At 40.8% G+C, this 22395-nt stretch overlaps 1 protein-coding gene across 3 annotated transcripts in view; it reads right to left on the bottom strand.

Annotated features, from left to right (window-relative positions):
• TMTC2 (transmembrane and tetratricopeptide repeat containing 2) overlaps nt 1-22155 on the bottom strand; it is a 245782-nt gene extending 223627 nt beyond the window's left edge. For 2 of the 3 annotated variants that reach the window (XM_017804514.1, XM_017804515.1), the window contains exon 1: nt 22033-22155. In XM_017804514.1, coding sequence (XP_017660003.1) covers nt 22033-22115 — 83 coding nt within the window. In that variant the 5' untranslated portion in view covers nt 22116-22155. The remainder of the gene's footprint in view (nt 1-22032) is intronic. The other variant, XM_017804517.1, reaches the window with a different exon arrangement.
• Between the last annotated feature and the right edge of the window lie 240 nt (nt 22156-22395).

The raw sequence follows: 22395 nt of genomic DNA, 5'->3' as shown, positions 1-22395 counted from the left end.
CACTTTGTGCAAAAAGCCCTTAGGTACTAATTCCCCCAGGATGCACCAGCAGATCAGGCGCCCCAAAGCAGGTTCCCATGCCCATGCCTGGGATTTTGGTCAGCTCTCAGGCAGCCAGGAGCAAGTGAGCCGCCCAAGATCCCCAGCCACACTTCAGGTGGGGACCTCGGGCTGCTGCTTTCACCCGCAGCTTGTCAGATCAGTACTGCCAGCAACAGAACAAAGAAAAATGGTTCAAGAATAAGCGACTTCAGAGCTGAAAACTTTTTCAGCCAGGAGTTTCTGATACTTCATGAAGGGTCAAAGCCAAGCTTACACCACCTACCTAGTAATAAAGCCATAATCTAGACATTTTGATAACAGCAAAAACCAAGGGAGGAATATACATTTTTAATCTCACGACATCTTAAGTCTTTGCAGAAATACATTTGTAAGTCTTTTACATGTACCCTCCAGTAGTTATGTTTGGATTAATATCGCATAAACGAGTTGAGGGTGTGGAGGTTATTGCAAAGTCCAGTCCGTAATGAAGAGTGTTCATAGGCTGAAATAATAAGGCCTACATTTTGCATCACCCCTCTATGTTTCTAGGCATTAAAAATTTTATTATTAAACAGTGTGACATGGAAGGTCTAGAAAAGGCAAATCAGCAATACCTATATACTTGTAAAGGTCTTACATACCAGGTTCAAATGCTAGAACTATTGGATCTATCTAGCAAAGTTGAATATGATGTCAAAACAAAAAGAGAAAGTAGACTGTGCTAATAGAAGTTAATGCAGATTAATTTAAAATCAGGACATTAAGTTTTACCTGTAGGAAAACAAATTATTTCAATAGATAACAACACACATAAAGTGGAGGTAGTTATCTGAGCAGTATATGTTCAAACTGTCTATCAGTATTTATGGAATGATTTAATCACCTACTCCTAAACTTCTCACTGCCAGCCTCCTCACACCACAGATTATACATTAAGCCACTTCCAGTGGGGATGCTTTGTAGGAAAAGAACTGAATCAACTACAGAGCACCCTTCCTGAGTACAGACAGTTCACAAATGCATGTTGAAGCTAAAAATAATAAGAGGAAAACTTTCAAGAGACATATTTTCAGGGACAGTGAGACATCATCTAAAATAAGGCATGTGTGTTCCACTGAGCCTCACAAACAGCACCAAATGACACAAGACCAACTTGGCAGCTCTATTAATGATCTCCTTGCTGCCTAGACCCCAGCTCCCCCACAGACATCCACAGAAAACACTTTTTACAGTAGATCACACCACCACAGACAGCAGGTCCCAATCAAATTTGAGCATAATCTGATCTACAAGCACCCATTTTTGCCTTCTAGCTCTCGCAAACAGGGATGCAACCACACAAAACTGCTGATAGCACATCACTACTCCACATACAGCCACCCCCAAGCATCAGGGACAGGGGACATGCAGTTGGCATCACTGGGGAACCAGCGATGGCAGGAGGAGTGCCTGCCACTCATCCTTGGAAATAAATCAGGGATTTGACTTTGACCCTTCACTTCGCTGAAATAGGGCAATGGTACACAGGTTCATTGAGGATGATGTTGCTCTTATCTCTACTAGCTCAGCAGGGGTCAGGGCCAGGTTTCTAGTGTCCCTGCAGCTTTGTTGCAGCCAGAGGAATCAAAAGGAAACTCTGACAGCTGCTGCAGGATTATCTGAGGAAAGCAGGCAGAGGAGGAAAAGCCAAGGGCTTTCAGCAAGGCTGACACACTCGTTCTGCAGCAAACACTTTTGGAAACCAGCACATTCTCAGGACTGCCAATGCTCCAGATCTAAAGGGGGCCCTGACCTCTGACAAGGGGAAGACTCTCACAGATTTGCCCTTCTGGCAAAGGTGTCCTGGAGGGTGTACTGCAGCTCATGAGCAAAACTGATGAGTAGAACATATTCTACATAAGTACCATTGTTACCTATTATTTTTCTATTCTATGATCTCTTAGTGTTCAAGAACTTCATGTAATATAGAAGACACACCATTACCGGTATTCAGCAACATAAATCCTGACACTCATCCTCACAAAATACAAAAGCAAAAGGCAGCAGATTATATGAATTATAAGAATCAACAAAATATCAGGTTCAGAGAACAGAGTAATGACATTTGAAGAATCCAACCCATCATTGAAGACACTTCCTCGCAAGACAAGACACTGTACAAACTCTGAGCAGGTTTGTCCTTAGCCCACAGGAGGTGCAATATAAGGGTGAGGAAGGAAAGAATAAGCAGATACAGACAAAGCAGACAACAACAAAAAATAAGAGACAGAACAAATTTAATATTGACTTGTGAGAAGATTAGTTGAGCTTGCATCGCTTTCACAGTTCATGGTCCATGATGATAGGAAATTGCTTTTGTTCCCAACATTTTTTTCTGATAGGCTTTGAAAACAACAGTTTTCCTAAAGATAAAAAAGGGAAAACAAACAAACAAGCCCAGGACAGAGAAGAAAGTAATGTTAAAACAACTAAAAGGGAAAAAACTTCGTAAAATACTACCGAAAAATATGCATAAAATTATTTACCTAGATAAAGCTATGGCAGGTCTTTGCTAAAGATGCAAATTTTATTCAGTAAATCAACGGATGAGCCCAACTTCAAATATAACACTCTACAGGCTCACAACACCACCTCAGGCAAATCCACAGATTAGCTTGTGGCACTGCTGATGAGTCTAAGCTTAAAACCAAAGTAAGTATTTATTAACATTAACCATTGCATTTTGATTCAGTGATTTAAGAAATAAAACTACCTTCAGGAAGTACTGAATGCCCTTTTCTCCTAGAAATAGTTACAATAAAGGAGCAAAACAGAATTTCCCAAAAGCTTTCTGAAACATGAAGGGAAAGTTATGAGAGTGTGATTTGGATACATTACAAAAGTACAGCAATCCTTTATTAAACACAATTAATTTTGATTGTAATAGTCAATCCTTTAATTACAGTTGATGAAAAACATTGCACATAATTTGCTTTCCCTACATCAATGCTCCAGATACAGATTTCCATTACCTCATCAATACCCACAGCATGAAGTAATCAGAAATAAAACATGAGCAAAATCTCTGGGATTTTTACGTTCTTAAAAAAACAAGGCAGCCATACCAATGTTTAGGTTTATACAAGCAATCCTATGAAGTAAAATAAAAAATGGGCAGGAGTAGATATGAAGTACGTTGGTTTGAGGTGGTTTCTTCCAGAATAGGTGCCTGAACAACAAGTGCTTTAGCACTGGGACAGCTTCTATTTCTGTAGTCTCTCAAATAGCAAGGACTTGACTCTAGAAAGATCAAATTGCTTCAGAACTCATGTTATGATATGAAATTAGCAACTAAATTTTATACTTTTGAACCAGCTACATGCAGATAAGCCATTTATTGACTAAGTCTGGTTCTGGTCTCCATCTCAGTTTTCTGGCTACATCTGCCCTAAAGACAGAGCTACAATCCTAGCATATGCCAGAAAGATAACTCAGATTAACGCTGGAGCACAAACGCAATGCTGTTTAAGATCAGACTCTGATTATATTTAGACCTCGGAGGAACACAATAATATGAGCTGTTCATATGTCACCCTGGACAATTTCCTACTTTCAGTCCTCTCAGTTGTCCCTCATATTCACAGGGTCTCCAAAACCTCAATTAAATCACCTTGAAAACAGAATCTTATTGCCATGTGGACTTAAGAAAGTTAACCAAAAGAACTGATAAAACCATATTATGAAAAATACCAGCATTCCTGAATGCTCACTATATATATATATATATTTTTTTATTATTTTTTTTTTACTTTTGCATGTCATTGCCTTCTGATTATTGCCATTATTTACCTACCACTAAGCACTAAGCCAATCTCACCGTGCACGGAATACAGAGATATTATAAGAAATGCTGTATCAGCTGAAGGAGAACACAGGCCATAGCCATCAGCACATCTAAAGCACTCCTCACATCTAAGAAAATGGTGTGTATATATATATATAGAGAGAGAGAGACACACACACATATATATAAACGGTAACAACATGAAAATCTCAGAGTATTTTCTTCCTGTTTTAGGATGAGAGAGGGAGGTACAAGCAAGTGGGGATGGGGAAAACTATTGCTATTCTGTTTTTTATGATAAATTGATAAGTCTAATTATATAATGCATTTCTGCCAAGCTCATGCCAGCATCAAAAGTCAGGCAATATGGAAGGAACTACAAGAAAATTTTTAGTTTCACTCATCTTTCTTGAGAGCATCCACCAAAGATTTCAGTAAAACTCGACACTGAGCTGGTCTCTGAATACATTAGTCATGGTCACATTTCCAGTTTCAGACCACAAATCTTGGAGGCCTGGGAATATAATGTGTCTTTACAAATAAATTTTTCTTTAATGTAAAAATTAAGTTTTCCTTTATCCTTGAAGGTAAGACATACTAGGAAAGAAGAGTGAGTCCGAAAAGAAGGAGAAAAGCCTAACTACTTGAAATTAAAGATGTGTGTCTTTGATAACAATAACTTAAGCAAACATAGGAAAAAGAATACTTGTTTAATTCACAAAATTTAATCTAATAATGGGGTCATAAATGAATGCCACATGCTGTGCAACACTATGTTTGAAACTCGCAGTCAGTTCTCACGTTGAGAGGAATTTGAAAACTGCTTCAGTGCAAAGTATTCGAAGCATAAGGCACAGCACCACTTTCCAACAGTTTCCATAGCTTTATATTAACTATTTATTCATACACACAGCCCTAAAAATAGTACTGTCTGTGATGATAGCTCAGCTTGGCCTTCCATCCAAACCGCTATTGCCAAGACTAGGTTAAAGCCTTGCGCTTCATTAGCCACATAGCAGCCTTGGCAAGGACCAGCTCAAGGCAGCAGTGCTCTGCATCATCGCTGTCTGTCCCAAACTAGGAATTAGTGTGAGGAATAGCCAAACAAGGCAGCCACAAAACCATAACTACTGTAGCAATCTAGTTTTTGCACAGCACCAGCTAAGCCCGTCTTCAGTCATATTGTTTTATCCATTTTCTTTTCCCAAACAATTTATCTCTTTTTTAGGCCGCATTGTGTCCTTCTCCTTGAATGGGCCTAAATCTATTCACTAAGTCACTGTTCATTCTCCTACTTCGGTTCAGGCATCTGTTTTCTGTATATGTCTTATTAGCTTTCCATTGGAGGAAACACGAGAGGAGCAAACCACCCAGGGAGACAGAGAGAGAACAGGTTAGAAGAGCAGGCTGAAAACTCAGGAAAGGCAGGAGTGACATTCACAGAAGCCTCTCTGGACAGGCTTCACTGGCACCCTTTGAGCAGATTATCAGCACTGATTGCTTATCCTCACTTACTCTACCAGTAGTTATCCCTTCAGACCTGTTGGCCATGCTGATGGTGTTGTTGCCTGTGACCTGTCTCAGGGTTTTGTTCAGTCAGGCAAATAGGCTTAAGCAGTCTGACCCAGCCTGGCTCACTACAACAGAAACAGCTGAGACTGACAAAGCCTATGGATAATGTCTCTCAGCAAATGCAGTAGCAGGATTCATACTCTGAGAGCAATTTTACTCACAGCTTGCATACTGGGTTTGGATCTTCTGCATCCCACATATCTGAGAGCCACCAAGGTCTATATCATTTCATACGTCTCTTACTACTTCGTCTGCCTCGCCTTCACCTTCCTCCACACCTTCCCTCACAGTCACCACAATGTTAATGTGGCTCTTGTACCTGCAAACATCACTTGGTTTCTACAACACAGGACCACTATGCATATGCTGCTTCTTTTCCATGCATGGCTTTTCTCATAGCTTTCCATCCAAAGCTCCTTGGGGCAGAAAATCTCTTCAAGTGCTCCTGAAAGCAACCTAAGGTATCACTCCCTACCCAGTGGGAGTAATAACTGAATAAATAACTGAAGTGAATGAAATTGCATCAGCATCTTATCAGACCAAAACCCAAAAAGCACTGAGTAAAAACTGAAGAAGTATTTGCCCCAGACATTGATGCAAACAACAGCTCAAGAGCTTTGTATCCATGTCAAACCTCTTACTGCTTTACTTCTTTTCCTTCTTGCCCACTACACCAAGTCTTCGCTGTCTATTCCCCAACAACTGGATTGTACAATCAGCAGGATAATGCAGCTGGTATATACTTCTCCATTCTCCAAACATATAGGCAGTATTAGTCTCCAATGCAGAGAAGACATAAGGTTCTACACCCACCTGTAAGGAGAGAGAGCAAAGACAGAAACTTTGCAGCCTGAATCTAACCTCACCCAGGGGGTCGTGTTCCTCCCATCACTGGCATTTAAAGCCATGGACATAACAAAAAATAGCCTGAACATGCCAAAATAAGGTCATTTAAAACAATGAATAGTAACTATTATTTTCTTAAGACTTCAACATTTCTCTCTTTATGCAAGTTCATCATATAATAGAGCAGGTTGAGTTTAGATGAGTATTAGGTTGCAGCTTTTTAGTATGCTCCAGGTAAAACAAGTGAGCACACACAAAAGGCACCTGATAACATTATCTGCACATGCACTGTTGTGTAACTGTTTCCACAAGCACAAAGGACTGTCAGGCTGCCATAAGACTTCATGCTAATTGCTTGTTGTGTGTGTTATGAAATGTAAATTATGACTCCCTCAAAAACCTGGAAAATTGCACTTATCTAAATCTCACAGGATTGTAAGGGGACAGTCATTCACATACTATTTCTCACCAAGAAACATAAAAATAGGCTCCGCAAAGATGCTCTGCACAAAGAGAGACAGAGATCTGTTAGTGTATATAACAGCTGTCTTGATGCACATGCGGCTCCAAATCGAATTTGCAAACTGGTGAAACATCTGGATGGTGAGAACCATCACAGTTATGGCAATACCCACAGCATTTCTTTATCAAGTGTGAGGTGAAATTAAGTAGTTAATATACATGATGATTAAAACAGTTGACATAAGTATCAAATACTGCATGACTCCTGTGATTGAGTAGTAGGCTGAGGAGGAGGCAGGGGGGCTGCCCTGTAATTTCTATTTTACCTCTCCTCTTCCAAATGAAAGTCTCGAGCTACTAAGTTCTTCTGAATAATGAAACATAATAATGATACTTAAATGTATTTGTGCCAAAAAAATATAAAATAAAAATATATTACAAGAACAAGCACATTCCATAAACATTTTCACTACTTTCATTATTCAGGACCAACCAAGCATTTTATGAATTGTAGTTATTTATGATGTTTTATATACTGTGTTTGTTTATGCACTAAATGTTCACCTACTTCCTCACTGTGGCTCTCCATCATTCCGTAGCAAGACAGGTCTGACTTCAAACTGCGTCGCAAGGGTCTTATTCTCGTACCCTTGCAGACCCTCTATCCTGCAAACACTTAGCCATGTGTTTAACTTTACGTATACAAAGTAGTCACACTGAACTCATTCATGAGACTCCAGCCTTATTTAACTGCCATAGGTTTTACCATTGATTCCAGTTGGACCCAGACTTTATCTAATGGGACTATTTACATCTGAAAAGCTGAACACATGTCCAAGCATTTGTGAAACTGAAGTCCCAACAGCAAAGCCAAGGCATACTGCTGCCATTTTATCTCTTACTGGCAAGTCGGTCCCACAAAATGATTTGCTTTTGTCTTTAACTAACCTAGGACAAAATAAAAAGATCGTTACTAGAGCAGATTATTAAATTATATTTTTCCTCCTTTTTGGATATTACTAAGGAGGCTATTTATTCTCTCCAATCTGCTCATTTTTTTCCATTCCAGTAAGCATGAAAAAGTTAATGCATAATCATCTAGGCACAAACACTGACCTTGCTTAGCTGGAGAGTTCACTCGATCATCTGTACTTCAAAAAAGAATAAATTTCAGGCAGGTACAAGAAAAACATATTAGTAAGCTGCAGTTTTCTTTCTTTAATTACAACAGCACCAATACTCAACCAACCTAAATTTAATTCAATTAAATCAAGGTTTAGTCAGTTCCTGAAACAATAACTGAAATATAATCTCTGCATTTGCTTTCTCATTTAGTTTTATTTAACATGGACAGTGTAAGGCGACTCAAGTACCTAACTGCTGACCTTCAGCAGAAAAAAAAAAGGAAACCCAAAAATTACAACATGAGACAATGTTGTTTCTTTGCTGCAGAAAGTAAAAACTTAGAATTTCCTGCTGGAATTCAGAACAATGACTAATGAAATAAGGACTCTCTGAACACAGAAAAAAACTTGCTTTTTCTGATTACCATACTCCTTACTATATTTATAAGCTTAGAAATTCCCAAGGGCATAATTTGATACTAATTTAATCACTCTGTTGGAAGAGTCACTGATTGCAGGGTCCATCCCTTCACTTTATCCAGGACCAGCGCCGCTAGTGCAGACATAAGATAGCATACAAGTATAGACAGGATGAAAAATTATGTCTTATATATATATATATATATATGTCTATTATCATATGTGCAATTAAATATGCATATTAAATGCAACTATCCTGTCATGAATAGGGTTCTTTTTTGGTTTACACTACAAAATACAGCATGATAAGCAGTCTTCCTTGAGCAGCTTATTCTACAAGTGTGCTCACTTACTCTTGGCAAAGACTAAGTGGTAAAATTTCAGGTCCATGCTAAGAACTATCACAGTATCTGCTCTTCCTTAACAGGACTGTGTTCTGCTACCTCATGTATTTTATATAGGATTTCAGTCCAAGAAAAATGAGGATGGAAAACAAATACTCTCCACTAATATCCTCTCAGCCACATACAGCAGTATAACATGCATTTTCATACTCTACACACAGATGTTTCCCCACGATTTCTTATTGTGAAAGTATGCAAAATAAAGTGCTCTCAGTGCCCTTGTTCAAAGCAAAAACCTTCGGCCATCACACCTACTGTGCTACACAATGAACAGATGTGCCTACATCCTTGCCCACACTAAGATCTAGTACAATTTATATTTTAAACAGAATTGTTTCAATTACACTAGACCAGAAGGATATAAAATTTTGATAAATTATTTTAATCACACCCATTACTGCAAATTCTCATCCATGTCACTTAGACTTTTCCTTAAATATTTACAGAAAGACTGAGGCATAGGTATTAATAAAATACTCTTTATTCTGAAATTCCATAATCTTTTCCGTTCTTACATTTTACCTGTGTTTTAGTTCTTTATTTACATGCTTTAGAGTAATTTTATTTACTCAGAAAACAGTACACTCATACTAGGATTCAGTAGTAAGAAACTGAGTTTTAAATCTTTTTGCTTTAAAATAAACTTATACTTTTTCGCATCATTAACAATTAACATAGTGTGAACATAACCTAAACTCCTTGCCTATAATAAGTTACAATACAGAGAGCCTCAGTAGAATCTACAAAGTTCAGTCTGCAAGACGTTCAGAATAAGCCAAGCACAGAGCCAATTTGGTAGATTTAAATATCATGCACAGCATGTGGTTTCTGGAAACTGTGCCTAACAGGGTGGTGCCTTGCTTCAAGCTACTGCATCAGAGCCTTTCAAGATATGTATATCTTGGTGATACTCATCATCATGGTACCTGCAGACTTGTACTATCCAATTTTCCTGCTTAGACAGGACTTCTTCTCCAACACTATCCCCAAGCAGCACTGAGATCTAAAGCTGCATAGAGAGCAGCAAACCTTTTTTCCTGCAAAACCAGTTTATTTCCATACACATCAAGTCAATAGCTCAAAATTACAGTAAGTTGAGTACATATCTTAGTTATATACGGACAAAATGCTACAGGTGTTCCTATACAGTCAGTATTTTCATCATTTTTCAAGAGTAAAATACCAAATATTAATTATTAGTATTGCAAGCTAGCAGACTAGATATGTGGCACACAAATAGGTGAAAGCCAGTATTTCTTAAGGCCTTTCTTTTTTGTGGGATTCTTTCCTCACCTCACCAGACAATCACCCAGCCCCTAAACAAGGTGGCCTTTAATTATTCTCAGACACGATTGCTCACATTGATTCAAAGTGGAACACTGAGGAAAAAAATAGAAAAGTGAGCTGACTGTCCCCTAGAGGAGAAGAGTTTCCTGCAAATTCTCTCACAGGTTTACTGTTGCTTAGCAGATCAGTTGTGTTAACTTATAAACATCAACTTTTTCATTAATATCCTTACATTGGTTTTTTTTGTCATGTACTAGAAGCAGGCTCTAAATTCCAGAGGACCAACTAGCTTCCTTGCTCCCTGGACACCCAGTCCTTACTTTTGCTTTTAACCCTGTATCAGTCAGGCGTGAAGCTCCAGTTACCCAAGTCCATCAGGGTAATCCAGGGTTCTGCTTTGAACACATACAAACCTACTCATTCATCATTAAACAAAGCAGATTTAGTGAGACCTTCACAGAATTGCTAGTGTTGGGAGGGACCTCTGGAATCATCTAGTCCAGCATATCCTCATTCCACACTCTCCAAATAAAGCAGGTTCACCTGGAGCAGAGTGCACAGGATTGTGCTCAGGTGGGTTTTGAATTATCTCCAAATGAGACCCTCCACAACCTCTATGGTTTTTTAATGAAGCAAGTAGAGCAAAACACACCCCAAAGAAACCATGGCCAACCTGCTCTGGCTACACAGCATTTAGACACCTCACAATTCTATGGAAAGGGGAAGGTATATAAAAAAACTTCCCCTTTTTTGAGCCCAAGCCATCAATTTAAAATAGCCAGATGCCCACAGCTATTATGAAGATGCCCTTACGAAGGCTCGAGCCACACGAAACCGGACAGCCAGGGACCTACAAGAGATGCGGCTACAGCTGCCAAGAGTTTGCAATCACATCGTGAGCAGGAACAGGGCAGGAGAAGCAGAAGCAGTAAGAGATAAAGTAACTTGCACAGTCACTAGGGACACATCCAAACAGCCACAAGCCCATTCAGGTGGAGAGGGCATCTATCTTGGGCTTCACCTGCCAGCGACACTCCATAAGCTACATCACCATAACAGGAATTGAAGCTACGCAACGCTGGTGCAAAGCTGCTTTCAACACCCATTTCAGAGCCCAGGTAGAGCGTGAACATGCCTGGCAGCAAACAGCAGCACAGACGGAACTCTGGGGTGATCCAGCTTGAGTCTGGCTTTTTTAGCATGAGGCCAACAACATGAGGAACCATCTTCATTGTGGCCTTTCCCCACCCTTAAGTCTTCCATCTTCTGAATAAAAAAGCATTTGGAGAACTCTCCAGAAGCACGACGTCTATTAAAGAGAAATACTAATATTTTTAACAAGCCAAGTGATTTACATGCAAGAGATGAGGAAAGTACTGTGAAATGGAATAGAACATAAACTACATCTTTTCACACAAATAGAAAATTTATTCAAGTATACCAGTATAACAAAGAAGCTATTAAGAACTATTTGTGCTATAAAATGAAAGCTGCTAGACACAAAAATGCCATTTTAGTTGATTTAATTTTTTCATCATTCTCTTAGTACTTTATATTTCATCAGGTTTTATTTATACAGCCACGCAGCATTTAAATTATTTTTTTGGCACTGGAACCTCAATTCAGATCAAAGTGATTTAAAAAGCCTAAGTTTTGTTCTGCTTTAATTATAAAAATGTAAAAGATCTGAAGTTTAATTACAAATAATTAGTTAAAAAAGGAAACCTTTCTTCTGCAACTAACATTAGTTTTGCCAGACCAATCTTCTTTTCTTTAAAAAAAAAATCCACCCACAAACAAAACAACCTTTAAAAGTTTCCTCAAGTACAACTGAAAGTGTTTGAAGAAAATGAAACACATACACCAAAAATTCATGGAATTTATTACCAGAAAATTCTTCTTATAATTCAAGATTTTGCAGCAAGGAAATACATAGATAGATGCATACCATACCTAGAAGTATCTTCCCAGGAACTGTACAATATTTCTTTTTGGCATGGGAGCTGGGAAGAGGCCTGGAAAGCCACAGAAAGGATGGCAGAATGAGAGCAACCTTGCTAGAGATTCTCAAACCAAACTTCCAAACCAAGCTTCACAAATTATTTCAAAGAGTTGCCCAAGATTCACTGACTAAATTCTGGCATGAACAAGGTCAGATGGGCCAATACAGAGAGGCTTAATCAGAGACATAAATATTCTCCTCATTTTAGTGGTATCTAGGGTGCTGATGTATAACACACAAAATAGGGTTTCTTAAGATCCTGCCTCACTTCTAAGCCTAATTTCTTTATCTTTTTATTAAAATAATTTAAAAAATCAACACTTCTGCTACACTAAGCAGTCATATCAGATAAATACAGTATCAAATACAAGAGAGAACATGACAGCACCTTCATCTTCACATAACTGTTGGAAATGACAGGATAAAACACAGCACAGCATTCCTTCAAATATATTTTTATTTTAAAAGAAAAAATCTATTTTTAAAAATCATATGAAGCATGAAAAAAAGGGTATATAGCAGAAGGTTCATGATCTAGAGAACAACAGCTACAAGTTCCACCACAGAGTCACACTCAAAGTGTGGGCTCCTTCCACTTCAGTAACAGAAATCCAGAGTGTTATTTTGGGTTAGGAAAGCTACTCTAAAGGCCAGAGGTGACTGCAGGCATCTCATCTGAATTTCCAAGTGGACCTAATCCCCTTCTCGAAGTAGCCCAGTAAGTACACATCCCCCAAAACAAAGTAGCCAGCCAAACATAACTGATTGCGACCCAGGAAAGTTGACAGGCTGTAAAATGAAACCAAGGACATTCCAAAGTTTCCAAAGTTCTACAATATCACATAAAGGCTAAAAGCACCAAGAGGATCAGTCTACAAAAGAGAAACTACCGAACAGCCTATAAAGGTACAGGCATTGTGAGCTTTAAAAAGGAGATTTTTAAGTGTATATTTAATGTGCTGCTTTGCACATTGGGCAGCAAGATCCTCCCATTGTCTTCTCAAAGGCCCACCATTGAAAACACACTCTGAAAACAACGAAATCCAACTACACACGCACAAAAGACTTGGAGAAACCAAAGTTAAAGTCCCAGAAGAAGACTTTTGGAATGAATTCTCACTTCAAGGTTTCATACAAGAAACCAGAAAAAAATTATTCATTTGCAAAAAAATCAAATTATTCTGGATTAGGAATTCCAGTTCTCCCCATGTTGCCTCCAAGATGTTGATCTATTACTTTATAACCCCATGAATTGTATATTTCAATGCAAAGCGACTGTCAAGTATATAGGCATTAATACAGTAAAGAACTTCAGTTTGACAACTCACACCCTCACAGCAGCTTGAACTCTGGGTGTGCTACAACATACCTCAGGGAAATATCCTGGGGTAAAATGCAGGCACAGAATTTACCGCAAGACACATGGTTCCAAAACCAGCCACACGCTGAATATTTAGAATTTAAATTACAATAGGGCAGACCTCCTCTGCCTACCTTCTAGAGGCATCTTCAGCACATCAATCTCTTTTACACATATGCCTGTCTCCTGGAGTCCTTTATGTCCTGTTGGAATCTGGATGAAGACATATCAAGGAGCTCTTTGATAAAACCAAACAGTTTGGTGTTGGTTGGGTGGATTTCTGGGCTTGGTTTTAACTGTGATATTCCACAATAAAGGGCTTGGCTGACCCATATCTACAGACAAGTTTTATTTTCCTGGTACCAGTGTTAATTCTTAAAGATCTTTATAATGGACAACATCCAGTGCCTCAGCGTTCTTTTTTTCCCTCCTCCACTAAGTAATTATGTCACCTTAAACCACTGCAAACATCAACCTAAAGAGACTATTTCCAATGAAAAGTATTTTTCAGTGCTTTATTCATACACTGGAACTCCATGGTGGGTTTTTTAGTACCAAAGTAAATAACCACTACCAGCTTCAATAGTTGCTGAGAAAACGTTAAGAACTATTTTAAACAGCATCAACTGTGAAATATTCCTGCATGGAAATTGGAGGCTGGATGCTGAAAAAGGCACTCCTGATGCATCACAACACTGGAAGTCTATGCACTTAGCCAGGCACCACCTCCTAAAGAAAAGTACCCAACTGACAGAGCATCCAACTCTGAGCTACATTCCTTTGTATCACAGGGAGAGAAAATTCTTAGAAAAGCAGTTAAAAACTAAAGTTACACTTACTCAGAGCAGGTAACCAAGCAATTGGAAATGCTGTGTACAGAAATGAAATGGTATTTCTAAGTTGGGACTGCAGATAAACACATGCAGTGTATCTTTTACTTAGGTATTTGAGAGTGTTCAAAGACTGACTTCCCACCTAAACACCGGGGGCAGGTCATTTTACAGTGATGATGGGGAAGTCTAGAGTCTGGTTCCTGGGCCCAGCACCAGTTATTAACTGCTATATATAAAAAGTCACAAAGGTAGGAAGAAAAGATGGGACAGAGATCTAGGAAGAGTTTAGGCTGCTGCTGAGTGGGCGTGTTTCGATGACCATTTTGGTCACTGAATCATGACCCTGTTTCAAGAGTTCAAGTATTTTTTTTTAAGTACACAAATTACCAAGCTGCATGGAAATAGCATCCAGGCACTGGCAAAGATGCTACCAATTACTATAGTTCTGCTACCACTTACCGCATTGTTCCTGAACTCGTACTGGACTAGCTAACTAAAACACGCAGCAGTTAAAATTATACAATCCTCTCATTAGCAAAATAGCCTAGAGTAATGCTAAGTGCAGAAATACGTACCCCGGGAACAGGATGCTAAATTCAGAGAAACCTGTCCTCCCCTGAACCACAAGGTCAGAGGTCAGGGCACGCTTTTCTGGGTCTATTGACAGGTTGGTGAATAACAGGGGATGCCACAGACCAGTCCAGTCATCTGAAAGTAATGGTTTGTACCATCATGTGGAAAATCCTGGTTCAATTACCTGTCAGTCTCTGGCTTTCTGGGCCAGCTGGGACTAGGAGCGCTCCTGAGGCCAATGCGCTTAAATCCTGCCGAGAAGGAAATGATCTCAGGCAGTCAGTGACCCCTGCAAATAAATTAAGGAGCCTTTGTGGCAGACTAATGAGAAGCCTATCCAGCTCTCTGCTGGAAGACAGATGCCAAAAAAGATGTGGTCTCAAATTTTAGGTATACAACAAAATACTGCTATTTAATATAATGATAGTATATATACCCACATGTGTTTTTAGAGGTTACACCGATTCTTAACAGTTTTTGAAGAACCAATGTGGGCCATTTGAATAAACCACTGGATAAAAAAAGATACAGAAGACAAAACATCTTAAGCTAAAAGCACGATAATTCTAAAACAAAGAGCAATTAAAAAGATGAAGGGAGGAAGAAAATAAGGGGCATGAAGACAGTAAATGAGTATTATATCCCTCCAACTGAAACCTCCCACTATTCTGGAAAAACCTCCTCATGAAGCCACTAGGACAACGAAGGCTAACAGAGTAATTCACAGTGTCCTAGGGAACACAAGGATTAGTATTCAAGGAAGCCACTTTTACTTTTTCTCTCTCTCAAAGCTTAATGAGGCCAGGAAAGGCCAGTGTGGTAAAGCATCATCAACGAGCCATCCCCAGTTACAGAGGCTGGCTGACAAAATTTCATCAGCTTCAACAGTCTGATTTACCGATTTTCTTTTTCCTTGAAGTGAAACAGAGATTGATAGATTACTTGAGCCTTGGCTGCTGCCCCAGTGATCCAGCTTGTTTCTTTGTTTCACAACAAGCTGTCATACACAAACAGCAGCAACCCTGCGCTAGCCTGAAGCATCCTCTGAAGACGAAGCCAAGTGCATGTCGCTGCCTTCAAAGATGTCTGTTATAAGCTATTCACAGGTCTGCAAAATATTTCAACTGTCTTGAAGTAACAAACTGAGTAGTAGTGTTGACATGCTAAGTAATATTTAGGATGCCATTCCAAAAAACACCTTCTTCTGACTCTTGAAGTTTCATTTAACAGCGGGCTAGCCTTTGGGGAAAAACGGTTAGTATGGAGCTCTGCAGAGGGTGAAACTGGGAAAGAAACTGCACCCTCTTAGCGGGGAGGGACTGCCTGTGCAAACAATAACACAAATATCTCAAGTCTGGAGGACTATCCTGAGACTGTAAGCATACGACCTAAGAACCTGATCTATAGATGTGAAATTCTACTGCCATCCTGACTTAAAAAACCTGCCCACAGAGCAAGCTCCCACCCTAAATGAAGATAAGGAGAGTTTATACGATCAATCACGCCAAGCAGGACAGCAGTTTAAGTTCAAAGGTTGCCAAGCCCAAAGGCATAGGCTTCCACAGTCAAGAGAAATTCCCAAATTTATTTAAAAATCTGAGGGTCAAAGAACAAAGAACTTTGAGCATAAGGTTCAGGTCTCCAGATAAAAGAAACAACCATTTCAACAAAAATTAGAGTTAAAAGAACATTGAGGGAAATGGACAGTTTAAAAAGGTTTCTTTTCCAAAAAGAAGACAGTTAACCCAAAAGCTGTGTAAAGCCTATAAAATATTTAGAAATAAAAATTTTAAAAATCTAACCTAAAACACTGGTGCAAAGAACAGATTCACTTTTACATAAGTAACAATAACAATAAGCATCTCTGTCTTCTGATTTACTCTGTTTTTCCAACTGTATATTTGGAGCACCTTTCACCCCAGGTTGGCAGCAGGCTTGCATCTACAGCTTCAGCATTAAATATTTCAGCTAAAGAAAGAAATTCCACAAACAAAGAGCAAAGTCTGATTCAGTCAACTTCACAGAAAAAATTTTTAAAAGGTCCTAGCAGCCAACAACAAGGGAAAGGCAAACTTCCAGATGAGAAAAGTAAAGGAGCTCTAATTCATCACTCTTGCAGCTATCAGATGGTTAACAAATTGAGATGAGATACTTTGGAGCCTTTTCAGCGACTTTCACTCTGGCAAACTTTAAGGATTCAGAAGTGCAGCTGGAATACATATGGGAGATGCTGGAGAAAGCTGATCATTTCAATTTGTAACTCCATTGTGTGCTGGAAGAACTTCCTGCAGATGAGGCACATCCCATCAGTGACTCAGGGAGACTCTCCGTCTGCTAACAGTCATGAATTTATTCTCTGAACCAGCTACCAGAAGTGACATGCTTTATGTTAGTGTTACATGTGCAACAAGAAAGCCTGTGGGGGCATAATTTCTTTTTTGCTTCCAAAAATCTCTATACTATAACATCTCAAAAGGAAAAAAAAAATAAAATAAAAAAATAAAAATATTTGATGAAAATAAGATTTCACATTTTTCATATTTTGATCAAAGTCTTTCAGTTAACACAACTTTTTATGCACAAACCCTTTTAAAATCAAAATCCAAACGTATTTTCAGGTTACGTTCAGCATTTATAAATGAAACTGGTATCATATTAATAGATTGTTATTGTGCCAGGTTCATCCCATTAGTTACTGGTTCACTTGGTCAATACTCAACTACAACACCTGAAAACTACACAGCCCAAGTTACTTAGGCATCTTCTTCAGGTTACTTTTTTCCTTCATGAATATGTTAAAAAGCCACTGTTTCATATACAAATTATCTTTATGGTGGTTTGAAACTAGCATGCAGAAGACAGAATAGAGGCGACAAAGAGAAAACACTACAGAGAACACACACTAGTCTGTGTCTTCCCAAACCAACCTCATTGTTGGAATTCAGTTTTCAGCCACTTGCAAACTGAAGCTACTTAAAGCTACTGGAGAGGTGCAGTTGGAGCTGAAAAATTGAAAGTAGATGACAAAAAGGGGCCATAAAAATCAGAAATGTAAATTAATAATCAAATATACACACACAACAAGGAGACAGATGGCGAGCAATTTTCCCCAGTGTACTTACACTTGTTCTTCTAGTGCACGTATTTGGGTCACTTGCTAGATTAAATCTCATGTGGCAGACCCGACAGAGGTACCGTCAAATGTGTATGGGCTCAGCCTGTTTTTAAATTTTGCATGTCTGACACCACAGCATGAAAACATTTATCATGATTTCTTCAACGCAGTTTGGAATATTGCCCAGCAACTTTGAAACAAGGCTGATGGATATTTTCTACCATCAGTAAGGCTGCCTCATTCAGGTCAGCTAAATAAAATGCAGTACAGGCTAGAGAAAGTTGGTCTGCACTACCAAATCTCATGGAAGAGACCTACATGGACACAGACATGTCTGTACGCGTTTTCCAGAGCACAAGTTTTGTCCATGTGTCCTTGAGAAAATACATCACTTGAGGTTAAAGGTTCTTACTCTTCTTAAAATATGCCTTTCTTCTGACATTTAGGAGAAGAAAGGAACGCCTCAATGGATGAGTTGCTTTTGACATGTTCGCTTTAACAATGCATGACCTCAGATACGCAGAACACTAAATCTTCCACACTCCAGCTATAACGTGACAGTGACCTGTCTGAGTTAGCACAGGTCACATGAAGGACTACAGCTTCAATGTAAGGCACCTGCAGATCAAATTGCTTATTGGGAGGGGGAGGGGGGCAGAGGAGGCTTAAATGGCAAGGAAAAATAATAATGCAGATGTGTAAGCCTAATTGTAGCAATGGGTTTCCCTCCTGTAATACTGGTAGATATTAGCACGAAACACGAACTACGTGTGCAGAGATTAGCCCTCCTTAATCTGCCAAAAATCTGGATTTAACACAGTGCAACAAGCAAGATCTTCAATGCATCTGCAGGAATGGCAATTGCATTTCTCCCTACCCCATTACCATTTCCAAGATGATTTTGCTCAGCAATAAACAAACCTTTATTATCAAGCAATGTGAGCTACTCTGGCATTACATCAACATCTAAATATTTCCACCACCTCTTCCCTCATTATCTCTTGTTTTGGGTTACTGAATGCTGCATTCAGCTTCAAATAAAAAAAAAAATAAGTAAAAAGAGGGAAAAATACATCTATTTGCTCCTAGATGAACAAGGGGGTTCGTAGTTCACATGTAACTAGGAAATATCACAGCTGTCTGTGAGAATTATAGAAGCAGGGACCAGGATGGCAAAAGCTTGTGTTTTCTAGGTCTACACCTACATGGAAGGAAAAAAAAAAAAAAGCAGTGCTTCTTTACACTGGCTCTCGAGTTTAAAGACTGTCACTTTCATTCAAAGTAATCGGTAAGTCAATTGATCAAAAATATCACATGTTTGTACTGATTATGCATGTGCCATATATCTGCTTAGTCTGAAAGAAACAACAAGTTAGGCAGACTAATGACCAAAAGTAAGAACATGTACATTTGCTCACTCAACTTCCCCAGGCTTTAAATTCATTCAATTTCAGTTTAATTGGGTGAAGGGTGGGAAATAAAATATTGAATCCTTTGATACAGAGTCATAAAGCCCAGACTACAAGCAAGTTTGTTATGTCACTGTCCATATAGTCTTTGGTTTGGTGCCATGTTGCTGGTAAAATATTAAGTTTTACCATTGGGAAATTGATTTTGCTATAAGAAGTTTTATGATGCCACTTAATCTTGCCCAACCTACGTAAAAAAATACAGAAAGCAATTACAGACAGCCTTTATGTAGTAAGCTTGATCACTATATTAAAAAGAGAACAGTCTGATGTAATTTCAATATGATGGCAAAGGAAGCAGAAAAAGCCATGGCAACATGCTGCCCTCCTGAAACAAGACATTGCAGGTTACCTGCTTAAATGCAAAATCTTTATTCACTTAAAGTTAGTAGCATGATACATCTCCCTCATGGAGGGCTGTGTCCTGCAGCTCCAGCACCAACCTCCTTTTCTAGTGTTACATTTCAAGCGGGCTCCTGCAGGGCAGCAAGATCCTGTGATTACAGTTGAAAGAATACTTCGGGTCTGAGAGCCTGCCTCTTTGAATAGATAAACCTTTCTAGTTCAACAATTACTAGCACGAAACAGCCATTTCTGCCTTGTCCCTTCCAGTGCTGCAATTGAAAAATATCCTAATTAGATGACCCCCACATACAGAAATGCTATTAACTGGCTTTCAAAGCACTCTAGTGAATGCCTAAATCTTAGCTACAATGACAGTACTTTATTTAGCTAGGAGGTAAACACATAAACAAAACAGTATTTTAGAACACCTTCTAAATAGCCTGGGATTAGTACTAGCAAAGACAGTGTGAGATTACCTTTTCCACCTTTTCCACCCTCTCTGAAATTACACTCAAATGCTGTTTTTTTCTAACTGCATTAAAGCACACTCAGGAAAGATCAAGAGTAACCTTGACCTCCACATCAATAGCACCAGGTTGTACTTCGAATTGCTTTCCATGTCTAACCAATTTGAACCGGCCTACAGGACAGGCTTATAAGCATGTCCTTAAACAACCCAGTTTTGCCCAAACATTGCAACATATGCTATATAGGATTATATATATATATATATATATATATATATATGTTGTATATAAATATTCCACAACTCCTGAAGTTCCTAACTATAACAAGGTGTTTAAAACAGTATCAGTGTGTCAAAGCATTCACTACTTTCTACTTATCCAACTCAGACCTCCCATTACAGAGTAACAGCTAATTTTTTCTTTTATTGTTTGTGAATGAAGTCTCAAAATTTTAAAATAGGTTTAAGAAAAATCATTGTAGGAAATTGGAAGACTCACAGAAACCTAAAACCACTTAATTGCTCACAAGGCTTCAAGTGTATGTAAATGACCTGAAGGGCTGAAGCCTGAATTGCCACATTCTGCAGCCAACTCTGTTTCCAGCCAGAGACCTAGACCAGGACTAACACTTGGCATTTGCTTCCAGTATAATAGATTTAATAGTAGCAAGCCTTGAAAATAGAGGGGAGTATTCTGGAAGCGGTGACAGATCCTTAAACACGGCAGGTGCACTGTAATATCGCTTAAGGGAGGAAAATTCCAAGTTTAGTAACTAATCTACTCCAGGACAGGCAACTTGTTTCCCAAGGCAAATGCCTAATTAAGGACAGATCTGACCCTTTTGCATCCCATCAGCGCGCCGGGAAGTTCAGCTCACCCGACAAACATCTTCCTGCTCAGGCACATACCCAATCCCACCTCACTGCGATTCCTCGCGTCCCCCCTCTCACATCAAAGGCTCCAAGGCATCGACCCTGCCGGACAGCTGCTTGGAGTTCGCGGGCATCGGGAACCTGCACCGCGCCGCAGGGACCCTCCGCTTTACACATCCCACCCAGGGGCATTCAGTCACTCCCTCGCATACAGACACCCCTTACGGGTGGCCAGCTCCCGGAGGACTCCAGACGCGCTGCCGGGACAGGACGGGCGGGGTAGGGTGAGCCGCGCCGAGCACCCGCTCGCCCGCCTGCACCCGGGGCCATAGAGAGAGGCTGATGAAAAGCTGTCAAAGTCAATCCCTGCTCACTTTTTGGACGGTTTAATTCCAATGGAGCATGAATCACCCCAGGACGGTTAATAAGTTTAGCCAGGCGTGCTGTTCTCCCTAATACATTATAATTATGCATCTGTTTTAAATGCTATCAGATTAAGTCACCGGAAAAGGCACAAAGCGGTATTTCCCCAGCCTGCGAACAGCGCCTTCCCGCAGCTCTGGTGGGCAGGTACGGCCAGGAGAGGAGCAGGTGGGGAGCCCAGCCCCAGCCAGCCCCGCGCCGGTCCCGCCGGCGGGGCTGTGCTCCCGGGAGCAGCCGGGCAGCAGGGGCGACTTCCCGCGCGGGGCTCGGTCCCGGGGGAGCGCCGCGACGGGACGGGACGGGAGGGGAGGCGGCCGCCCGCCCCGCTGGCACCGCGCATCAGGGATCAGCCCGGGACATGCCAAGTTAGAGCGGCGGGTCCCTTCCCGCTGCTTGGGGTTGGAAAGGACCGAGTCCAAGCTGTCAAAGCCCCGGGAGCGGCGGGTGCCGCCGCGGCCACCCAGAGCCCAGGAGCCACCGGGACCCTCCGGCGCCACCCCGGACACCCCGAGGGGGACGGCAAAAACCCCGCTCCCAACAGGTGGGCAGCCCCCGCCCGCCCCCCCCCCCACCCCCGCCGCTCCCCGCCCTACCTGTCATCGTAGCAGAAGTCGGCGCCCAGGGTGTTGAGGTACAGGGCGAGCCCTAGGGCGCTGCTCAACAACTCCGCGATCATCTCTCCGCCTGCCGCCGCCGCTCTCGCACCGAGGCAGCCCCCTGCCCTGCCTGGCCTCCCGCGCCAGCCCCGCCGCGCCACCCCCGCGCCCCCCGGCACCACGGGGCGCTGCTCCGCGCTCCGCCGGCCGCCGCAGCCTGACGGCGTCCCCCCGCTCCGCCGCCCCTACCCCATGGCAGCGGGGCGAGCGGCGGGGAGAGCGCGGATGGGCTGAGTGGAGCGGGGCACGTCTCCAGCTCCCGCCCTCCTCCCGCGGCGCCACGGCACTGCCGCGGCTCCG

Source organism: Lepidothrix coronata, unplaced genomic scaffold (genome assembly GCF_001604755.1).
Source record: "Lepidothrix coronata isolate B3197 unplaced genomic scaffold, Lepidothrix_coronata-1.0 Scaffold9, whole genome shotgun sequence".
Classification (NCBI taxonomy): Eukaryota; Metazoa; Chordata; class Aves; order Passeriformes; family Pipridae; genus Lepidothrix; species Lepidothrix coronata.
Note: the sequence above shows the minus strand (reverse complement) of the source record. Positions and strands in the feature narration are given on the sequence as shown.